Raw genomic sequence first — 24,686 nt, forward strand, 5'->3', positions numbered from 1 at the left:
ATAGAGTGAAATGAAGTTAAAAACATCATAAGGAAGGCTCAGATACCAAGCATCTGTGTGAAGAACTACTTTAATATTCAGCTCTATATTGATATGACATCAGCATATATTTGAGAAAGAGAAAAGATGATAGAATACACAATAAGAAAGGAATTCAAACAATATTAATATACTTGTCTCCCTTATATTTTAGTGGTGAAAGTCTGTTCACATTAAATCTAACGAAAAATAGGTTTTAGACTAGTAAATAGTGGAGCTGGGATTCAAATGCTAGTGTTTTGATGTTAGAAACAATGATACGATCCACTATGCTGCTCCCTAAAATAGTGATATCCAGAAAACTGCTGTATATAAGTAGCAGGGCTATCTCATCCTTTGTTTTATTCATAATTTTAATAGACCTAAATGTGTCATTGAATGTCATTAGTTTAGAAGAATTGTAGAAGAGTATGTGGCAGCATTTATGAGTGGGGGAAAGCCAACATTGATGATGCTGCACGTTATATTCAGAGGATCATAGAATTTGAAAGCTGTTGCAGAAATTTTAGAGTTATTTAGTACAACTATCTTATTTTACAGATGACTAATGAATGTCCGCAGAGAATAAGTCACTTAAATTTGGTTGATTAGCTGCTTGATTGGTTGGCTAATTAATGGCAGAGAAAGGATTCTTGTTTTGAAAAGCTCTATGAGAATTGAAATTTTTTTTAAGGGTTGATAAAGAATATTTTGTTTGATGCAGGCCTTCAAGTAAGAAAAAAATAGTCAAGTGTATTTTATAAGAACAGAAACTTGGGGCCAGAGTATCTGGGTTTGAATATTATTTGACCATCACTAGTTACACGGTTTTAGGCCAGTTTGCAACCTTTTGTGTCTCGTTTTTTTATCTGTAAAATGGGGGATGATAATTCTGTAGGTTTATTATAGGATTGAATGAAATAATACATGTGTAACACTGAGGACAATGCCTGGCACTCAGAAAGTTATGTTGTTCTTATTTTTAGTAAATGATATCCCTGAGTCAGTTTTATTTTCTTATTCTAAATGGAATGACTTCTCTCTCTCTGTCAGGACGGAGTTACAATGACTTAAATCAGTATCCAGTGTTTCCCTGGGTCATCACTAATTATGAATCAGAAGAATTGGATCTTACTTTGCCAAGTAACTTCAGAGATTTGTCCAAGGTAATTTCTCAGTAATCCTCTTAAACAGAATTGTCTTGCATATAACAATAAATTTGATTATCTTTAATTTTCACATTACCTTGTAAAAATCTTTTTATATAACTATAGCTTTAATATATTTATCTTTTAAATGTATTTTCACTTTCTGAAAGTGAAATTTAAAATTGAATTTAAAATTTAAATTTAAAACTGAAAAATTTGGAAAAATGGATGATAGAAGTTGATAAGTTAAAAGTATTAACACTTGTATTCCTTTTTCCATGTACATTTAGGAAGACATTATTCTAAAACATTAACTTCTTTTAAGGGTGTTAGTAATTGTTAACACATGTGAGTAAATAATGGCCACCTCTCACTGGCACTTTTATAAAAAGACAAGTAACTCTTCTGCACTTCTCCAGGTGTCACACCTGACTTCTTTGCTACCTCAAAATCAATCCTCTTTAAATCTAATTTTGAATTGTATAAATCCAGTGCTTGAACCTTTCTTGACTTACAGTAATTTTTTTTTACTTTATTAAAAAATTTTTTTTAATGTTTGTTTATTTTTTGAGAGAGAGAGAGAGTGTGAGCAGAGTAGGGCAGAGAGAGAGGGAGACAGAATCTGAAGCAGCTCCAGGCTCTGAGCTGTTAGCACAGACCCTGGCACGGGGTTCGAACTCACTAACTGTGAGATCAAGACCTGAGCCGAAGTCAGACGCTTAACTGACTGAGCCACCCAGGTGCCCCTTGACTTACAGTTATTTTGACTGCAGAATAATTCTTTCCCAATTCAGTGTCTTGCTTTCTCTGCTTTTTATGTTGCTTTCCCTACTTTGTGAGTGAATGACTCTAGTCCTTTAGGTCACCCCCACATAGGACCATTACTGTTTTCCTTCCCTGATATACCACTATCTGCTTCTTTCATAACACCTAAATATCCTGCATTTTCCATGTCCTTCTACCTCTTTGTTTTGGTTCTTCTTGTCTCTCTCACTAAGCTCTATATGATAGAGTTCTTGTTCACCATTATTTTTCTGATGCCTTGCACAGAGCCTGCCATTCACTAAATGTAGTAAATAATAAAATATATGCGACATTTTCCCCAGGTTATAAAATATATTAACTGTATTTGATTCTTTAAATGTAAAACATGTAAATAATAAAGCAAAAGTTACTCCTAAGGGACCACATATCAGTAAGGAATAATTACATTTTATATGTATACACTCATGTATATACACATTGACACATTCACCGTTTTTTAACTGTTTTCCTATGTCTTAGGTTCTTCAAGAACTTTCCTTTTCTGTCCTAGACTGTCAGTAAATAGAGTATTCTGTACCATCATTTTGTGATATAAAATAAGGTTATATGTCCTTTTTTTCTTTTAACTTTTTTTCATAGAGAATTTCAAGCATATATAAAAGTAGACAAATTAGCATAATAAATTTACATCTACCAATTACCCTGCTTCAACAGTTGTCAACTCGTGGATTCTCTTATTTTATTTTTATATTCATTTTCTTTCTGCCTTCTCATAGTACTTTGAAGCAAATCCTAGACATAATTTTATTCATAAATATTTCAATATGTACTTCTAAAAATGAAGGTCCCTTTTTAAAGAATAACCATAATACCATTTGCAAACCTAAAATAGTATCAATAATTTCTTAATATCATCAGAAACCTACTAAGTATCACATTTCCAATTAAATTACAACTTTCATAATTCTTTTTAGTGTGTTTATTCAGATCAGATCCAAATAAGGACCACATAGTGTAGTCAGTTGATACTGATTAAGTCTTAAGTCTCTCTTAATTCTGTAGGTTTCTCTTTCATCTTTTCTTTCTATCTAATTCATTAGTTGAAGAAACATATTGTTTGTTGTATATATTTCCTCATAGTATGGAGTTTGCTTATTGCATCCCTGTGTTATAGTCTAACAGGTTCCTCCATCTTCTATATTTCATATAAGTTGGTAGTTGGGTCCAGAGGTTGATAGAATTCAGATTGGATACTTCATAGGAAGTTTTTGCCTTCTTCTGTCAGAGGGCGTGTAGTATCTTCTTTATTTCTCTTTTGTGATGTTAGTAACCATTGATATGTAATGCCTAGATTCATTGGTTCTGTAATGACTGAAAAATTATGATATTTACATTCTCTCACTCTAATTTCATTTGTTATTGGGGACCCATTCCCTTCATCTACTGTTAGGTTATTCAGTGGTACATTGCATTGGAAAAGCAGGATAAACCTTTAAATTTTTCTCCTCTTATGCCAGCTTTTAAAACAGTGAACTGGTTCCTAACATCCTCCAGTGACACCTAAGTTTTTAAAAAACATCTTCATGGGGTGCCTGAGTGGCTCAGTTGGTTGAGCGCCTGGCTTCAGCTCAGGTCATGATCTCACGGTTTGTGAGTTTGAGCCCCACATCGGGCTTGCTGCTATCAGCACAGAGCCAGCTTTGGATCTTTTGTCCCCCTACCTCTCTGCCCATGCCCCGCTTGCACTCTCTCTGTCAAAAATAAATAAAATATTAAAAAAATAAAAATAAAAAACATCTTTATGAACACATAGACCTAAATGTATTTGATGTTTCCATCCATTGCAGTTATTATTTTCTCTGGTGTCCATTCAGTCGTTTCTGTTTCTGACCACGAGGACCTTCTTTAAATTGCTCCTGAGTCATTTTAGTATAATCTTAGTAGTCTTTGATAACTTCATGCTGTCTTGTGTGACAAAGTGCTCCAGTCTTAACTCTTATATTTTCTGGCAGTTCTAGAATCATGTATTTCTTTAAGGAGTTATTGGGAGCCCTTTTAAAGGGAGATAATATCTGAAGACTAGTTTGGCCTATTGTGATTGTTACTGCTGGATTTGTCATTATTTCTCGGCCCTTTTAGAATGACTTGGGAAGAAATTTAAGATGAAATACATCATAAATTGAAATTGATTTCTCTAATTTAAATTTAGGATCTTATGTCCTTTAATGTATCAGGAGTCTGAGACCCTGCACCCATTTTTCAGATGGGCAGGAAATCCAGTCTTTCTCCTAAGTACTTTCATTCGTAATTTCTAGCAAAACCTAAAGAATTTTTATATATTTATCTAACCTAGAGGTTCTTTGTTGCTTCTCCCCTGCCTGTCTCTTGAACCAGTCATTCTAAAGTTCTCAGGATGCCAGACTTCTTGCTTTTAGTGCTGACTTATTCCAAGAATATGCCTAGTTCTTCCTTTAACTCTTGCAAGTCCATTTAAGGCCATGGTGAAGTATTTAAATAAACCTCTACTGATTACCCAGTCATAGCAGAAGTGCAAGGCTGTCAGTGATTACCATCTCAATCTGAGGATCACTTCCTTGTTTCTGCAGATCCCCATATGCAGGTACCAGTTCACTGCCATATTCAGTTTCTTTCACATAGAATCCAGGAGCTTCCACTTTTCCGGTATCAGAGGGAGAGTATTCCCTTCTTTACCCACCTCAGGATATACCCTTTTATGCCCTAGCATGATTATTATTAGGAATGTTTGGGAGTAACCTCTACTCTGGATCCATAGGATATAATGTTTTTTCACACAGTCCAGATAATCACGGTACTCATCAGTGATGTCAGCACAAAGGTTAACATTTTCATTATGACAAATAGCGGTATTCAGTTACTGGCCACTTTCTCTTTGATTATCATACCTTCTGTCTCTATCCCCCATCTTTGCGATCGTCATCTGATCCTGTAATGCCTCGTGTTCTCTTTCACCTTTATCCCTTTGATGTTGCTTTTCCCATCATCTAGAAATTTGTACTTCCATGGTACTGTCTGTACATGTCTATTATAACACATTACATAATCTATTATAATTTTGACATTTTTTTTCTCTCTGTTCCCTCTTAAGGGAAATTATTAAATAGAAAGATTCCATTAATTTTTTTATCTCTGGTGTCTGGTATAGTCCTTAGAACTAAAAAATTATAGCAGTTTGTATATATATATTTTCACTTTAAAAGAGTTTTAATTTTCAAGAGAAAGTCTTTTTTTTGCAGATCATATCTGATAAGGGATTAATATCCAGAATATGTAGAGAACTCTTGAAACTCAACAAAAACACAAACAACCTGATTCAAAACCGGGTGAAGGACTTGGAATAGATATTTCTCTAAAGAAGATTTACAAATGGCCAATGAATACATGAAAAGGTGCCCAACATTACTGATAGTTAAAGAATTGTAAATCAGAGCCACAAATGATATACCACTTCACACCCATTACACTTGGTATTGTAAAAAAATATAAGCATAACATAACAAGTGTTGGTGAAGATGTGGAGAACTTAGGACTATTGTACACTGTGGATGGGAATGTAAAATGGTACAGTTGATATGGAACAAGTTTGGTGCTTCCTTAAAAATTAAAAATAGATTTACTATAAGAAATAGCTATTCCACTTCTGGGTATATATTTAAAAGAATTTACAGCAGAGACTTGAAGAGGTATTTGTATACCCATTTTTATATTCATAGCAACTTTATCTACAGCAGCCAAAAAATGGAAGCAATCCAATGTCAATTGGTGGATAAATAGGTAAACAGAATGTGGTATATACATACATACAACTCCTTAAGGAGTTAAGATACACACCACAAGATGGATGAGCCTTGAAGACATTATGCTGAATGAAGTAAGCCTTTCACAAAAGGACAAATACTGTATGGTTCCACTCATATGAGGTATTTAGATTAGCCCTAATCATAGAGACAAAGTAGAATGCTGGTTGCCAGGGGATGGGAGGGAGGAGGGAGGGAGGAATGGGGACTTCTTTAATGAGTATAGAGTTTCAATTTTGCAAGATGAAACAAGTTCTGGAAATTAATGGTAGTGACGGTTGCCCAACCGTATGAATGTACTTAATGCCTTTGAGCTGTACATTTAAAAGTGGTTAAAATGGTGGGGGGGCACCTGGGTGGCTCAGTTGGTTGAGCACCTGACTCTTGATTTTGGCTCAGGTTGTGATCCCTAGGTCATGGGATTGAGCCCTGCGTCAGGCTCCATTCTGACATTGGAGCCTGTTTATGATTCTCTCTCTCTCTCTCTCTCTCTCTCTCTCTCTCTCACTCACTCACTCTTTCTCTCTCTCTCTCCTGCTCATGCTTTCTCTCTCTAAATAAAAAAATATATTGGTAAAAATGGTAAATTTTATGTTCTGTATATTTACCACAATTTTTAAGAAAAGGTCAGCAAGGGAAAAAATATTAGTAAACTGGACACAAAGTAGAGGTTTGAAAAAGTGCTTTCATGTTCTGCTTTTGCTTCTCTGTGATCACCTTGAGAACATGCCTGGGTTAACCTGCTAGAAGGATGTGACTAATACATGGAGAATGTCTAGGTTGTACCAGCAGAGGCTATCTTAAGCCAGCCCTCAGCTGACTACAAACACATGACTGAGTATAACCAAGAGAACTAAATCTGGCCCAGAGTAGTAGAATTTCCCAGGTAACCCATTGACTATGAGGAATAATAAATGCAGAAATGGTTGTTTCCTGGGGTCTTTGTTTTTATTTTGTTTTGTTTTAGAAAAAGGAAAGCTTTACTTACATTTTGGTATCATATTTGTTATAAAACCCTGTAGTATTTCACTTGAATCTGTAGAACTCTCTAGTCTAATAATTGAGGACTGTGTATTAGTTTGACTTGTATAGTGAGTCATGCAGTAAGTCAGTAATAAAAACTTGCCAACTCTTTAATTCTCAGGCTATTATATCCTCTCTTTCCATTATTTGAATTTTATGTATGTAAAATTAAAAATCTCATCTTTGACTAATTTGTTAAAATGTAAACTTTGCCTCACAAAATAAATTGCATTTAAATAAATAACCTTTCTAGTGTTCCAGAAAAATTGCCTGTGTAAAAATTTTTTAAACTGAGTCTTTCAGTTTGGACTTCTATTTAAGCACATAGCTTAAGATTTTTTTTGTGCTCAGGAGGGTTTTTGGTAGGCTCTTCAAGATACAGTGGGTAGTAAGATGGATTATAGACAGGGTGCATGTTTCTGTCTTGATAGAACAGTTACTAATGGTGATGAGTGGGAGGCTGTTTGGAAATTTCTGCTGAGGTTGTAATTCTGTCTTCTGCTATCATTGTACCTGAACAAGAGCTCCCATAACCCTGTTGCCTCTTCCTACCATTGTTCTTTGCTAACTTCCTCTATTCTCTGCCTCTCACCTTGGTTCTCTATCCCACTAAAAATCTTGTATGAACAGAGGAAAGCCTCCAGTTTTTTCTTCTTACTTTTTTTTAATGTACGCTATATTGTGTTTTTCATTTTGAGAATTCATTAAAATAATGTCAGCAAAACGCTGTAGTAAATGATTTGCCAGCAAAATAGAATCCTTTTTTAAAACCAAATTTTATTTATATGTTACAGCTATTTCTAAGGAACTTGACAAATACTTTTGTTGGGTGGATAAAATACTGTTTTAACTAATGCCTTTGTAATTTATCTTCTGTACATGATAAATAAGTTTGTTTTTATGCCATACTAGATGACCAATAGTAATTTTGCTCTTTTTATTTTTTTAGATTTGTAAAACTGGTAGAGGGCCTTAAACTAAAAGAATTGATTTTGTTAGTCTATCCATATATGTCCATATCCACTATACATATAGAGGCATAAAAATATAATTTTGATGATTTAGTGCCTTTAATTATAGTAGTGGTATCCACTTTTATATTTTGAGAGATTTCGTGAGAGATTTATACTTTGGGCTGAGGAAAGAATATAAAGAATGCTTTCAACAAGAACTGAGGGATACACCATTGAATAGTGAACAGTAGTAATTAGTAGGGCTAGGAAGAAGTGGGAAGCTCTAACATTCAACCACATATCTTGTAACTTAGCAGCAGTAGTTCAAATGCTATAAAAGTCCTTCAAATTCAAGAAAATGGAATTTTAGTTCTAAGTGTTTTCATTAAATATTGATGGAAATAAGTGAATTTGGAATTAACTACATTATTTTAGGTGAAATAAGCATATTAGATTTTTGAAAATTGTGCTTTGCATGTGTAAAATAATAGTAACTGTCTACTTTATAAAAGTATATCATTCCTGTTGGCATTAAAATCTTCCATAATGTTTACAGTGTGATTCAGTTTGCAGATATCTGTTTATATACATACTTTCAGGGATACATCTCATACATAAAATGAGTTGTTTCTGTATTAATAATGATTATAAGAGAATTATATTAAAATTTTTCTCATAGTATGCATTTAGCAAACATTACTATTTGTTTAAATAAACTTGTGAAATCATAGAAAACATTCTGTGCAAAGTTTAATTTAAAACATAAACAGATCTTATCCCCATTCTTAAGTAGATTATATACCCTGACTGGCTTTAAAATGTATTGAATTATTTATGCATACTTATGTCCATTTAATTTCCTCAATGCTGTTTTTTAGAGGAGTTTTAGCAGCTTTGATACAATGCTACAATTTTACTTGGTAATTTCTTCCATGTTGCACAGGGAATTTTCTTTCTGAAACTGAATTAATATAATCAACAGCCTTTCTTCTGTATTATTTTTCTGATCATTCTTTGTGAAAGGGTTAGAAGGAAAATGTAAAAAAAAAGTCTTCTTGAAGGTATAAACTTTTATTTTATGCACAATATCTCCTTGTAATAATTACAAATTAGTATTGCCTGTTGAGAAGATCAAATAGTCTGAAAATCTGATGAAAGTTAATTTTTTTTTGTATGGATATATTGAGAAGGTCCTCACTTAACATAATGGTTTAATCTATTCTTTCAAAGCTGAAAAAAGGTAGGAATGAATTTTGAAGCTGATTTTTTTCCTTTGCTTTCCCAGTTATTTCATTGCTAGTGTAAAATCCTGACTGATGGGGAAAAAAAATCCTGACTGATGAGAAGACAGATCTAACCATGCATAGACTTTGGAGTGACATTAATCTATATTTTACAGAATACATTGATTTTTATATTTTGACAACCTTCTTGAAAGAGATAAGAATGAACATTTTCTTTTTGTCTTTTCTATATAAGAAATTATAATTAGGACAGGAATATATTTACAAAATGTCATATCACAGAAACAAATTATGATGGCAGAGTGTTTCAGTAACAGGGCTCTCTTTGTAGATTGGGAAGATTTTCTTTACCACTGTGATTTTTTTTTCCTTAATAGGGGTGATTGTGTAAACCAGTTTTCCAAGAGAGGAAAACCCAGATGATCTGAGGCAATTATTTCTCTTCTAATTGATCAACATAGTTATTTTGGAATATTTAATATGTATATGTACTGTCATCTGAATACCTGTTCCAAAAGATGAGTTTGTTCTTAGATTGAAATGCAGTTGATAACCATTAACTTCCAAATGAAAACTGCACAACTAAGAAAGAACATGCCACCTTATTGTTGTTAATTAATTTTTATTGAGAACTTACTTTTTGTCAAGCTCGTATTTAAGAATGTTACATGTGTTAACCCCCACAAAGCCCTTGTAAGATAGGTAACGTTACTTATTGTCTTTTACAGAGACAGGAACTGAGGCACTATGAAGTTAAGCAAGTTGCATAAGGTCACACAGGTAGTGGGTAGCACCAGAATTTAAACACTAAGCCAGTGGTTTTCAAACTGCAGTTTACAGCTAACATTTTAAAAAATGAATAGAAAAAAAATTAAAGATAATAAATAGAGAACAAAAAACAAAAACCAAATAAACAAACAAAAAACAGAATCAGACCTCCACTGTAGAGAACAAACTGATGGTTGCCAGAGGGGAAGGACGTGGGGGGTTGGGCAGATACCAAACCTGGGATGGTTTGGGTGGTGAGTGGGAGATACAGGCTTGCAGTTATGAAATGAATAAATCATGGGGATAAAAAGCACAGAATAAGGAATTCAGCCAGTGATACTGTAATAGCAATGTAATGGGAGAATTGGTAGCTATACTTGTGGTGAACATGGCATAATGTATAAACTTGTCAAATCACTAAGTTGTACACCTGAAACTAATGTGATATTGTGTGTCAACTACTCTCAAAATGGATAAATAGATAGGTAGATAGATTTTGTAGAGAAAGAAATGAATAAAATTACAAAGTACAACATGAGGAAAATATCAGTGTGCATTATGTATGAATCTTCTGCTTAAGCTGTTTGTGTGTGTGTGTGTGTGTGTGTGTGTGTGTGTGTGTGTGTGTGTACATGTGTGCACTGGGTTATGGTTTATGTGACCTATTTCTTACTATAAGTTTTGGCCCAGAATGTTTGAGAAAATACCACAGTGTGCTATATTGCTTCTACATTTGCCATCAATTTCTGAGTCTGTTTTAATGTTATTTTGTCAAGTTGCCTTTCACCTCTCATGCTGAAATACAAGGTAAAATGCAGCCAGCATTCTATGGCTTTAAAGAGGAAAGCTTTTCCAAATTGTTCTTCTTAGTGTGCTTGTCCCAGGTTATGCTCTACGCCTTTTTTGCCTAAGCCTGTTTTATGAAAAAAACTGAATGTTTGCTTTAAACTATTGAATCCCTGATGTTATAACTTGAGTATTCATTTATTTTTTTCTTTTGTTTATTGAATAATATTGTGTGCCAGGGACTCTTCATTTCTGGAAATCCAAAAGAATAAAATTAGGTAGTTACTCTCCTACTAAAAAATAAACTGAAGGTTGGGGTGAAAATGAAGAAATGGCCAAGGTATAAGCAAGTATTTTATTTTTTAATAATTAAAGCTTACATTCTTAAAATGATGGAAAATACTAAGAGAGTTTGAGGTAGAGGGAAAAGAAAATTAATCATCCATTTTTCAGCTTTAGAGTGCAAGCACAATATGAGCTGTTCTTTAGGTTCAGAGTGCAGAAACAAGAAAAGTAAATATTAGGGGGAAATGAACTTGCACCACAATTGCTTGATTCTTCCTTGCAGTGTAGGATTCTAAGGAGAATTTACTATTACCATATCTTCAAATTGTGGTCCAGGCCCTAATAAATCATAGTGGTTTTTTTCCACCAGGATTGCATATGTTACAATGCCATACCCATTTACAACTCTGTTGAACTAACAGCTTCTGTTGCCCTAATCTGGATCAAAATGTTTCTCATGAGTAAATTCTCAGGTAATTTAAGAGAATTGAATGACAATACTCTCTTGAATTTACTTATTTGCTGATGAGTTGCTATTATTTGTCTGTAGCATTTATTGGCTTTTTCTTCTTTCTCTCTCTCTCTGTTTAAAGCAAAAGTAGGTGATTTTCTCTGTCTCTCATTTATCTTTTACCATTTGGTTGTGTATTTTTATATGTGAGATATGTCTCTCTAATACACGCATTTAATATACAGCATTCATCTTGACCTGGAATTGACTACCGACATTTAACTGTTGTTGATCAGACAGCACTTCTTTATCTCTTTAAGTTTTAAGTGCTGTTTCTGACGAATGCCAGTCCTTTTAGTCCTGCTCTGTAACAGATATACCAGGAATCAGTATACCATCTAGATGTCACAGAGGGAAAAGAACACTCTTTTTGGAGGCGAGGGGAATATTGTTTAAATATGATAGGTGTTACAACCTTTACTTTATTTTAACTTATTAGGCTTCAGTCAAAACAAAGGAATTCAAAAGTTTTTAAAAACCTTATGATATTACAACAGCAAATATTGGATCTTAAAGCATTTCAGTAAAATGTAAATACAGAGAAAGAAATTAATTATCCCATGCTCGGATTTTTCTTTTCTTTCCTTTCCTTTTCTTTTCTTTCCTTTCCTTTCCTTTCCTTTCTTTCCTTTCCTTTCCTTTCCTTTCGTTTTCTTTTTTTTGGCTGATAAAATATGTTTAAAATATTTAAATCTTGGTATCAAATATGGATGCTGTAATGTGCCACAAGGATGTTGAGGAGTTTGGTATAAATTATATTCTTGCTTTGGAGAGTTTACAGTCTAATCAGCAGAAGAATTATGTGGGGAGAGTTTAGAATATTATTTGATTTGGATTGTGAGGGAAGCCCTAGTAGGTGCCTTCCTATGTAAACACACATTTTACGTGTGCTATCTTATTTAATCTCCTCAACAGTACTATAAGGGATGTGTTATTATCTATATTTCACAGATAAGGAAACTAAGATATAGTGAGGTTAAGGAACTCGCCAAGGTCACACATTTTCCCAGTGTTAGGCTCTCAGATATGTCCATGTCAGTGAACTGGTAGGCTTTAGGGATAAGTGGAAAGAATATTTTAGATTGAATACTTGCATTTATGTCCACTTGTTTCCCCAAATCCAACTACTCTTCCCTTTATCTTGGCATAAGGGACAGAGGTGTACTTGTTAGAGAAATTATACCAGAGAAGTTTCTGATTTGAGAAAACCAAGAACAACAGAGGAAGGGTTGAAGGGAAAGAATGGAAAACAGGATGAACTGAAAGCTTTAAGTACTGAATGTTGAAGGCCCCCAGACCCCTTTTGCTGTCATGCTATCAGAACTCTGGCAGCCAGGCTTATACCAGCCCCACCCTGTAAGACAGAAGATTGTATTACTCTTTGGACGTATTGACTGGCTCAAGAGAAAAGACCTAAGAAATGTTAACGATTTAGAGATTCCACTTGGAGCCCACCTGATTTCTCTTCAGTGAAGTCTGCCAGCTCACAATGCTACTTAGGCTTGATGTACTACAGTCAGCTCTTTTGTGCCTCGTTCTAAAACTGAACATACATCCAAGTGTTAGCAAACATTTAAAGACAGTCTCCATTGTCAAAGATGACAAAGACTAAAACAAATAGAAAAATGAAAGAAACCAGAAGAAACAAAGACAATTTAGGAAACAGAAGAAACCTTAAAAACAAAATCAGAATAAATATCCTCACAGAGGTAACAGAAAACTCAGACATTAATAGAGAAAGGAAAATGATCCTATAGAAAGCAGAATGTTAGGGCAGATGGTTTTTAAAAGACATCAAAATGATATAGGAAAATAGCCTAGAAAGATAAAATTAGAGGACTAAAGTAGGAAATCTTTGGATTTAGATAACACATTATGTCAGTCTGCTTTCATTTATTAGTAAGGGACGTTTCTCAATTACTTAATTGGTAGGAGGGGTGGTCCTAGATAGCAAACAGCTATTTAAATATATTTTTATAGGTAGTATTATATAGTTATTTATGTGATACTGAAGAAAAATTTTCATGGGTACACTGATCTTTTTAAACTTTAATATGTGTTCAATGTGATGTATTTAGTTTAAAATATGGTTGTGCAACTCTTCCCTCAAAATGTAAAATAAGTTCAGCAAAGTGTGAAAGGTATATATGGAGAGAGAGAGAGGTTGTGGTGCATTTAGAAGATTTGCTGAAGTTTCGTTTTTAAATCAGGAAAATAATACTTTGTGTGACTTTTTAAAAAATTTACACTTATTAAGTATTAGCACTCTTTAGAGCAGATTTGGTTTTCTACTAGAAGCTACCTTTTATGAGAAGCTTTCAAATGACTCTAACAGAGGTTAACCTTACACTTAATTTAAGCAGCCTTCAATGACATTGTTTTTTAACATTAGTCAGAATATGATAAACTGAAGTAACTGAAATGGATTGTGGTTAATATTACTGTCAGGGTGATGAATAATCCTGACATACACCAGCAACACACTGCCAGTCAGTAATCCTCAAAGTTAAGTATTTATTCTCTAATCATCCTAAGTTACTGTGGTGTGGAGTGACCATTTATTATTATTTATAAATGAATTATTTTATTTGCACAGCATTGCCAATTTTATCCCTTACTACTTCCTGTTTTCTTAGTTTAGTGCTGGGTGTGCTAACTTGGGTAGATTCAGAGGAGGGAACATGTATCTACCATGAATTTACATAAAAATTGTTTTCAAAACACCTAGAGTTTGGGTTGTGTAAGTTTAATAAGTACTGGTTTATAGTAGCAATAAGGTTGATAGTAAGCTATACTTCTGATTTCAGGGTGTGTGTGTGTGTGTGTGTGTGTGTGTGTGTGTGTTTATGGGGAGTAAATGTAAGTAGGAAGACATTTTAGGAACCTGAATATTTGTAGTTTTCTTTATATACCTGTATGTGTCAACTTTTCAACTTGTTATTCTTATATTTCCCTCTGATCATCAAAATTTATTTTATGTGAATATGTGGTATGTTTTGGGGGGGCAGTTTTTTTTTTTAGTTGAGGTATAATTGACATCAAACCTTCTATCAGTTTCAGGTATACAAAATAGTGATTTGATATCTGTATATATTGCAGAATGATCACCATAATAAATCTAATTAAACATCTGTAGTGTGCATTTTATAGTGGGTAATGTAGTGTCTTTTAGTCACATGTCCACATTCTTGTCCAATTCTTTATTCCCAAAGTCCACTTATTTAAATTCAACACAAGTTTATGTTGAATAAATGTGCTTACTCAAAGAATTATTAATTTGCCAACTAAGTTTTGTAGACATTATTCTGAGGACTGTGCCAGGAACAAACGTGGATGCAATAGTCTCCACTTTTTAAAGTTTTATAACTGAATGTATGTTATGTATGAGCCATTTATAGGAGAATAATATAATCAGAAATATTTTATTTCTGTATGACTTAATTTTAAACGGTTCCACTTTCAGAAAAGGATTTTTTTTTAATGTGAGTTCATGATTTATGATGTGAACCAACTTTTTGAAAATGGAAAAAGGGTAAATTCTGAAAACAAAAAACACTGGCCTAGTATAAAAAGTAAAATGATGATTAAATAGGTAAATTTTTTAATGTTAGGAAGAAAAGAAAATCAGTAGTTTTACTTAGAAATATATCCTGTAAAACTATATTAACTTCTTTTCTTTAAAAATGTGTTTTGATTAAGTTAATAAATTATGGAAGTTATAGATGTAATGTGACATATCTCAGCAAATTATTTGAAAATCTGAGTGATACCTTTCTGATAATTAGGCAAGATGATTAAAAGACATTAATAGTGTTCAGAACTGTTCAAATCACTTATAACCCTATTGTTTAATGGCTTTATAAACTTAAGGTATTTCCTTATTGTTCCTTTGTTGTATTCTGTTCTAGGCTCTGATTTGTTAAACAGTTTCACTAATATTACAAATTGATCATACAAATTGCTTTGCAGTTAATTAAAATAAAAAGCTTTTTAAAAAAATATTTACTGATTTTTAAGAGAGAGAGAGAGAGAGAGAGTGAGCACGAGCAGGGAAGGGCAGAGAGAGAGTGGCACAGAGTATCCAAAACAGGCGCCATGCTGACATCAGTGAACCCAATGCAGGGCTCAAACTCATGAACTGTGAGATCAGGACCAGAGCCAAAGTCAGATGGTCAGCCAACTGAGCCACCCAGGCACCCCATTAAAATAAAAAAAAATTTAGATAATTTTGGCAAAATCGAATACCTGAAATACTTGAATGAAGTACAAAGAAATAATATAAAGTTTTGCATTTACTCTTAGAAATTTCTAGTACAAAAAAAAACAGGAAAAAAGGATAAAGAAAAGTCAGTGTTAAAAACTATAAATGGCAGTAGTCTTGTTAATGGGAAGGAATATAAAAATGTGGCAATTTTTACTAAACTATAGATTCTGGTGCTCTCAAGGGGACTGTTCATTGCAAGAGGTCTTTTGATTCACATATACATTATATATACAAGAGACTGTCTTACTGGAAAGTTAAAGCTGATGATTTAGATTAGTTGACTATATGCTTATTATCAACCAACAGTGTTTTGGCTTTTCTAAAAACAAATTGGGTCAAATATATTTGTGACTCATATTGTGACTCATATTGTGACTTCTGATGCAGCCTAATTTTTAAATTTTTTTTAATGTTTATTTTTGAGAGACAGAGAGAGAGAGAGAATGTGCGCATCAGCGGGGGGAGGGGCAGAGAGAGAGGGACACACAGAATCTGAAGCAGCTCCAGGCTATTAGCTGTCAGCACAGAGCCCTACATGGGTCTCGAACTCATGAACCGTGAGATCATGACCTGAGCCGAAGTTGGATACTTAACTGACCAAACCAACCAGATGCCCCACTAGCAGATGCAACCTATTTTTAATCTATAATATATTATAAGGGTACAAGGTAAGGGTTGAAGTTCAGTTTTTACAAATGAAAGTCCAATTCTTTCAACACTGTTTCATGAAAAGACTGTTTTCTCATGAAATGTCTTGGCACCTTTGTTGGAAATAAATTAACTATATATGTGTGGGTCCATTTCTAAGCTTTGTTCTGCTCAATCATATATCTTTTCTTATATCAGTATCACACTGTCTTGATTACTGTAGCTTTATAGTAAGTCATAAAATCAGGTCATATGAAACCTCTAACTGTACTCTTTTTTTCAAAATTGTTTTAGCTTTCCAGTCCCTCTATTTTTTCATATAAATTTTGGAGTCATTTTATCAATCCAGCTGGGATTTTTATAGGGATTATATTTAATTGGTTAGGCCATTTTTGCTAAGAATGCTATATATAAAAAAAAAGACAGTCTTTCAGTCCATGAATTTGATTCCATTCATTTAGGTTTTCTTTAATCTCTAATGTTTTGCAGATTTTGGCATGCAATTCTTGTACATATTCTGTTAGTTTACCCTTAAATTTTTCATATTTTTAATAGGTATAAAATTTTCAACTTCAGTTATTTATTGTTTGTATACAGAATTACAGCTGAATTTTGTACATTGACCTGTATTTTGCAATGTTGCTAGACTCAGTTATTTTTATTGGCAGCCTTTTGTAGACTTTCTGGGACTTCCTGCATACAAGAATATATCATCTCTGAATGAACACTTACTACATTATGGAATATTGACTAGAAGTGTTAAGAATGTCTTGTCTTTGGTATTAGGGTAAAAGTATTCTTTTACCTTTTTGTATATTAGCTATATGGGTTTTTCATAGATGCCCTTTATCAGGTTGAGGAAGTTCTATTTCTAGTTTGTTAAAAGTTTTATTATAGTTGGATATTGAATTTTGTCAGATACTTTTTCTGAAGATAATCATATGGTTTTTCTTCATATATTAAAATGATAAATTTTATACTGGTTAATTTTGGATTCATTCCTAAGACAAACCATATTCGATCATGATGTATCATCCGTTGTAATAAACTGCTGGATTTGATTTGCTAATATTCACTTACGAATTTTTGCATCTGTGTTCAGGAAGTATATTTGTAATGTCCTTGTCTAGTTTTGGCTTCAGGGTAATGCTGGCGGGATAAAATGAGTTTTGAAGTTATTCCCTCTTGTTCTCTTTCCTGGAGAAGATGGTGTAGAAATTAATTTCATCCTTAGTGGAATTCATTAGTGAAACTATTTGGTCCAGGAATTTTATTTCTGGGAAGGTTTTCTTAAAACTTTGAATTAAATTAATAGATATAGGGCTATTCCTGATACCTTTTTGTTCTTGAATGATCTTTGGTAGTGTGACTGTCTCACAGAATTTGCTTATTTCATCTTTTATGCTTGATTTTGGTAGTTTGTTTTCTTTCTTTCTCCCCTTCCCTTCTCCACCCCCGATCAGCCTGGCTGTGTAGTTTATTTATTCTTCTGTTGCTTTTCCTGTGTTCAGTGCTCTTTGCTTTTTCTCCTACTTTTCTTCTTGATTTGGATTTAATTCCTCTTCCTTTTTTGGGATTTTCAGGTGAATGCTTTAATCTTTTGATTTGAGATTTATTTTTCTTTCTGATGTAAAAATGCAATGCTACAAATTTTTCTCAAAGCATTGATGTTACAAAGCCCAACAAATTTTTATATATTGTATTTTTATTTTTATTTCATTCAAAATATTTTCTAAATTTCCTTGTGACTTTCTCATGGATTATTTAGAAGAGTTTCCTACCCCCCACCCCCCACAGGTTTGGGGATTTGTCAGACATCTTTCTTCTGTTGATTTCTTGTTTAATTCCATTATGATTGTTGAACATACTTTGTATGATTTTTATTTTTAAAAATGAGTTAAAATTTGGTTTATTGCTCAGAATATGGTCTATGCTGGTTATTGCTCTGTGTGTACTTGAAAAGAATATGTATTCTGTTGTTGGGTAAAGTGTTCTATACATGTCATTTACAACCAATTAGGTAAAATTGGTTAATAGTGTTGTTCATATCTTCTATATTTTCACTGATTTTCTACATGCTGTATTGATTAATGTAAATGAGAAGAGTATTGAAGTCTCCAACTACAATTTAGATTTGTCTGTATGTTTTTTTTATTTCTATCAATTTTTGTTTTATGTATTTGAATCATTTGTTTTTGGTACATATTGTGAGTTGAATTGTGTCTCTCAAAATGATATATTGAAGTCCTCACAAGTACTAGGGTACCTGTATATGTGACCTTATTTGTAATCAAGTTAAGATGAGGTCATTAGAGTAGGCCCAAATCCAATATGACTGGTGTCCTTATAGGAAGGTGAAAACACCATTTAAGACAGACATCAGAGGAATAAATACCATGTGGTGATGGAAATAGAGATTGGAGTTAGGTTGCCACAGTCCAGGAACACCTGGGGCTCCAAGAAACTGGAAGAAGGGAGGAAACATTTTCCCGCTAGAGGCTTCAGAGAGAACATGGCTCTGCCAACAAGTTGATTTTGGACTTTTAAACTCCAGGACTATGAGACAATACATTTCTATTGTTTTAAGCCACCCTCAGTTTGCGGTACTTTGTAACAAGAACCCTAGGAAACTAATTTCAAACTGTTAGGTTTTCTTGATAAATGGTCCCTTTATCATTATATTTGGTAATATTCCATGTCCTGAATTCTTTTTTTTTTTGATATTAATATAGCCATGGCAGCATTATTTTATTACTTGCAATATTTTTTTCTATTAATCTACCTTAAAATTTACTTATTATTTTCTTAGCTGTGTCTACTCTGCTCATAAGGTCATCAGAAGAATTCTTCGCTTCTGATTTTTGTTTGTTTGTTTCTAGCATTTATATTTGATTCTTTTTTTTATAGTTTCCTTCTCTGTTGCAATTTCCCACCTGTTTGTGTAAGTTTTCCACTTTTTCTGCTAGATCTGTTAGTATGTGAATTATAGTTATTTTAAATAACCTGTCTGATGGTTCCAACACCTATATTATCTCTGAGGCTGGTTCTTTTGATTGCTTTGTTTCTTCACAGTGGGTCATTGTTTTCTTATTATTTTAAGCATCTCATAATTTTTGGTTGAATTAGAGACTGGGATGTGAATAATATTTTATGCCCAGAAATATGGGTGCCTTTTCTTATATCAGCAATTTGTGTGGGGAGTTCAGTCCATGTAGACAGTCGGTGAGCTCAGTTGGGTTTCTTGTCATCATTGTTACTTCTAGTGTAGCACATTTTCACAAATTCCTTCAGTTCTTCCATTTGAATTTGTCCTTAGCATGGGCCCTAGGGTGTTAGAGATTTTGTCTCACTGCTTCTGCTCTACTCTCTGGCAGGCCCTCAATGCCTGTGCCACTGAGGACTTTTTCTCTCTCCTCTGTTGCCTTTCCCCAGAGGTAGATGGCTGTTGCTCGTGACCCAGTGTAAGGCTTATGGTCGGGGTAGGGCAACTTCTTCATTCCCCTGATCCAGCATCACTCTGTGATGAATGCTATGGGTTATTCTCACTGGGCCTTCTCAGTGTTCTTGCCCATACTCTGCATGACATCCAGACCCTTTCTTGTGTTTGTGGTAGGTCTTAGGCCAGAGAGATTTTCTCATTCCTCTTCCAATAATAGCAAACCTGTCTTTTGGACCAGTGAAGAATCCTGGCTCAAAGATTTTCCCCCTCTTCTGGGTAAAAGAGCTTTTACTTTTACCTTACACCAGAAGCAGTAGATTTTTGTCTGGTCGTAGGGATAGTATAGAGTTACCTGTCTCTCTTCCGGACCCTGGGATGAGAGCATTGGTATTCCTCCTCCATCAGCCTAACAGTTTTTATTCATTATAAGAAAAAGATTTGGGGAAGTGGGTAGTATTTTGTGCCTGTCCTCATTAATAGCAAATCACGTTCTATCTCTCAAAACTAACTGATTGTCTAAGCCACCTTGTTTGTTCTTAGTTGCTCCCAGTCGTTGACGGTGTTCTAAGACCTATCAGTGCCCCAAAAGTAAGTGTCTCAGTCAGCAGTAGGTGCAGGCTGATTGGATGCCAGACCCTCGGGCAAGAGCTTTTAAAGTTTACAAGTAGACCTCTTTCAGGGAAAGACTGGGAACTGGACATTGAGCCCCCAGATGATAGCCTGTTAAAGAACTGTTTGTTTGCTACAAACGGTGAACACAAGCCCTGATGGCCACAAGAACCAGGTGATCAAGGGGTACATTTTCTAGATGGCAGCCATGAAAGCTAAAGTGCCAGACCAGTGTACGAGCTCCTTCCAGGGTGACATTGGTGATTTGGAGAGGACTACATACAGAGAGAATGCAGATACGGTGTCTGCTGGCTTCTCTGGTCTCAGGGGAGGATTGCAGTTCCTAGATTTGTGTTAAATTAGGATCCTGACTCTGAGGCTGCAGCTTTTAAGATGTGCAGATAGGCCTCTTTCAAGGAAAGACTGGGAGATGGGCGTTTATGTCTGCTCTCTCAGCGCTGAGCTCTGGGGGATGGCCAAGCTGAGTCCTCCTGAGCCAGTTAAGAACTGTGTTTCTGTTTTTGTTTTTGTATTGTCTTATGGTCTCATGGACGCAAGCCTCCTTGGCTTTCAGAGCTAGGCATTCTGGAGGCCTTTCTCACAGGTGGAAGTCTTAAACATTGGGGTGCTACATGTTAGGCCCAAAACCATCACTCCTTAGGGAGGAGCTGTGAGTTGTGAGTTCCTTCCCAATTGTATGTCTTGGAGGTGAGATTTACGGCAAGAATGTGTCACAGACTTTCGCACCTGTTATGATGTGGGCTTTTTTTTCTCATTTGCCTGATGTGTAGTGCAGCTAGTAGCAGGATTTCTTCCAGAGGGAATTAATCCATGTGTAACTGTAGATTCAGTTTGTCCATGGGAAGAGGTGAGTTCAGGAACTTATGTCATCATCTTGAACTGAAACTCCTGATGTCAATGCTCTTAACCATTTCTTTAAGTGGAGAGTTGAATCTATCTGAAAATGAATAGGCTTTATTATATCAGGTTTGGGCCTCTTGGGTGTTTACCATTTTCATAATTACTTAAAATGTTTTTTCCCTGTGGCCTTGGATTGTCAAATTGTTTTTTTTTGGGGTTCTTCCAGGCATTTAGCTCAACACTGGCATTGGATTATCAGATTATTCTAATCAATTTATGTGCCTTTCTCAAAGTCAGGTAAAAATCTATCACTTAATGTGAACCGTAGCTGAATAACATAGAACTACAGAGGCTACTAAATCTACCAGTGTGAGCATTCGAAATGATTTAGATTCTACATAGGTACAATAAGTAAAACGGAATACTTTCTTTTTCCCAAGATGTGTTCGTTAAATTGAAATAGTATAGAGGGTATATGTTTAATACCACTTGCAAGAAAGTGTGTTTTCAAGGGATTAAAAGCTACTCTGGTACTTGAAAACAAAAGTGCTTATTTGTTAACTCTAAAAGCCACAGTAGTGTGCCAATGAAATTTTCTTCTTGACAATATTAAATAAAATGTAGAGTGTGTGAAGATAAGTGCTGAACCATTTCAGCCATATATAGCATGTGACAAAATACCCTAAAAGCCAAGGTTGAGTAAAAATGCTGATCAGGCTGTTTGTTATACTTGTCATTTAGATAAAAGAGCTGCTACAGCTGACACAAAATAGTTGCTGCACCCCCTAACAGTGGCAACATGGCTTCAATGACAGAGGCTGTTCGTTTATTTTCTTCTTTTGCTGGTGGGGGAAGAAGGCAGGTGGTGGAGATGCACAGAATAAAATTCAGTGGCTTCTTTAAAAAGCCTTAGGGGCACAGAGAATGAAAGGCTGGTACGGGGTTAATGGATGCAGATATATAAATACAAAAATTAACAGAAAAGTAAAGCCATAAACTTTAGTGACCACACTTAATCTATTTTTGTTCACTTTTTTTCCTAAGCTTTTTTTGCCAGGCATCTTTCCATGTCCCCAAGCAAAATATTCTTTTTTTAAATTCATTTGTGTAACCTTCTGCTAAAGTGATATCCACACACATTAGATAGGGGGATACAAATGTAAATAGCACTTTTTCAAAAGGATCTTTAGTCTAAGCCTCCCATGAAAGGGTTCTAATGGCTTTACAAATTCAGCACCAGCATTTTTGTCAACTCACATAACCCAGATCATTCTAGGATCTGCTAGTCAGTATAGTTAGAGTAAGTTCTAAATCTTGTCCTTGTCACTGTCTAGGTAACCAATCATTAGTAGTCATTTAACTTCTCTGACTCAACTTTCTTGCCTATAAATTAGGAATGCTAATAGGTTTATATATTAAGGGGTTGTTGTGAATATGAGGTAATTTGTGTAAGATTCTTAGAACCTTCACTTATACCCAATAAATGGTAGCATTGTCATCAGATCGACTGGACCCTTAAGTCTGTATACCATATTTATTTCCTGTAATCTTATAAAACAAATCATTATTCTCTAATCAGAATGATTGTCTCTTATGATATCACATTTGCTGATAGTCCATCCTCTTTCATCCTCCGAATTTGAATTTTTTTTTTGTTTAATCCATCCATGAATATGAGATACCTTTTACCTAATTAACAATCTTCAGTCCTTTAATCTGGCATTTTTATAACATATAACATTGGATTCCTATAACATTGAGTTCAACAATTTTGTTCTTTTTTCTTTGCTAGTTTTTAGCCCTTATTTTGCAATGGCCCTCTTTCAGTGTCTGTAGGCCTACCCTACTTCCAGGAAAAAATAAAATAATGTATAACCTGTCTTGCTCATGACCTCGTAAATGCTGTAAGGCAGGCTTTATGTGTAGTCATAGAATTAAAGGATGTTTCCAGTTTCCTAATCATACCAAATGAAGATGACATTGGCAGATGGCTTTAGGCCAGTCATCCAGATCCTAAGCAAGATCCTGAAAGTAGTTACGCTCTTTTGCCTCTCCTTCCTGAGCCCCTTTTCACTTTTAACATCTCTTCACCACTACCCTGTAACTACAAAATGTATTTTTTATGATATCCTATCCTTTAATGTTTCCAAAGGCCCTATTTCTGTGTCTTGTATGCCAGAACAATCTTTTACTTCTTCTTTAAATTTCTCTTCTGCTTCTTATCCCACATAGTATCTAATGATTTTCCAAAGAAGGCCTTACAGAAAGATGTAAAAAACTCTTTGAGACTTGGATTTTAAAAGGGGAATTTGTTAAGCAAATTTCTGCTTTGTTGAATTTGTGAAATTCCTTGCCAATTCCCTTTAACTTTCTTAGTAACTGTAATCATGGTCCAAGAGTTTGGAACTTCACTTCTGAAAGGTTGATATAAATTAGAAAAGTTAACATATAAATCTCAAAAGGAAGAAGGATTTATGTCAGTCATGGTGGTAATAACAGTTACAACAACATTCATAGCAGCTGTGCTTGTCAAGTACTTTCTTTGTGCCAGGATCTCTGCTAAGCACTTTACATAAATTATTAGCCTTTGTGTCAACTTGTTAAGTAAGTATCATATTTAAAAAATGGAAATGTAAGAAATTGGGAAATTTTTGAAATTAGGAAAAGCAATTTTTAATTAATACAACAGTTTTTAGATGGATAAAATGATCCAAAACTGGATTTTTGAGCACTGAATTTGTGTCTCCTAGATTTATGTTGGTTTTGAATTAGGTCACTCAAGATACTTCTTCATTTTTAAAACAGGGATATCTAGGTGCACTTGGGTGGCTCAGTTGGGTAAGTGTCAGACTTTGGCTCAGGTCATGATCTCACCATTCATGGGTTTGAGTCCCCCATCGGGCTCTGTGCTGACAGCTCAGAGCCTGGAGCCTGCTTTGGATTCTGTCTCCTTTTCTCTCCCTCCCTCCCTCTTTCTCTCCCCCCCCCCCCCCCCCCCCCCCCCCCCCGCTTGTTCTCTCTCTCTCTGTCTCTTTCTGTCTCTCTCTCTCTAAAAAATAAACATTAACAGAAATTTTAAACAAGGGTATCTAGGGACATCTTGGTGGCTCAGTCAGCTGAGCATCCAGCTTTTGATTTCAGCTCAGGTCATGATCCCAGGGGTGTGGGATCAGGCCTAACTTCGGTGTGGAACCTGCCTATGATTCTCATTCTCTCTCTCTCTCTCTCTCTCTCTCTCTCTCTCTCCCCCCCCCCCCTTTTTCTCTTTCTCTCCCTTTCTAGGCACATGCTCTCTCTCGAATAAAAACAAACAAAAAACAGGGATATCTAGCTCACATATGTACTGTAAGAATGTGTAATAATATCTCATAAACTGCAAAGTGTTAGCTAGAGGTATTTATAACCTCAGGTAACATTTCCTAAAATTTTTAAAAAGAAAAAAAACTTAGAATGTATCAACTCTAAAAAAGCCTTTTCTTTTTACAGTTAACTTTTACTAGTAATTAGATGAAAGTCTGTTATATGCCT

General features: G+C 34.6%; 1 protein-coding gene across 2 annotated transcripts in view; it reads left to right on the forward strand.

Annotated features, from left to right (window-relative positions):
- The window catches only part of LRBA (LPS responsive beige-like anchor protein), a 794,075-nt gene that overhangs the window by 593,026 nt on the left and 176,363 nt on the right, over positions 1–24,686 (forward strand). For both annotated transcript variants that reach the window (XM_042935320.1, XM_042935319.1), the window contains one exon: positions 1,072–1,184. In XM_042935320.1, the coding sequence (XP_042791254.1) occupies positions 1,072–1,184 (113 nt within the window). The remainder of the gene's footprint in view (positions 1–1,071; positions 1,185–24,686) is intronic.

This window comes from Panthera leo, chromosome B1 (genome assembly GCF_018350215.1).
Source record: "Panthera leo isolate Ple1 chromosome B1, P.leo_Ple1_pat1.1, whole genome shotgun sequence".
Lineage (NCBI taxonomy): Eukaryota > Metazoa > Chordata > Mammalia > Carnivora > Felidae > Panthera > Panthera leo.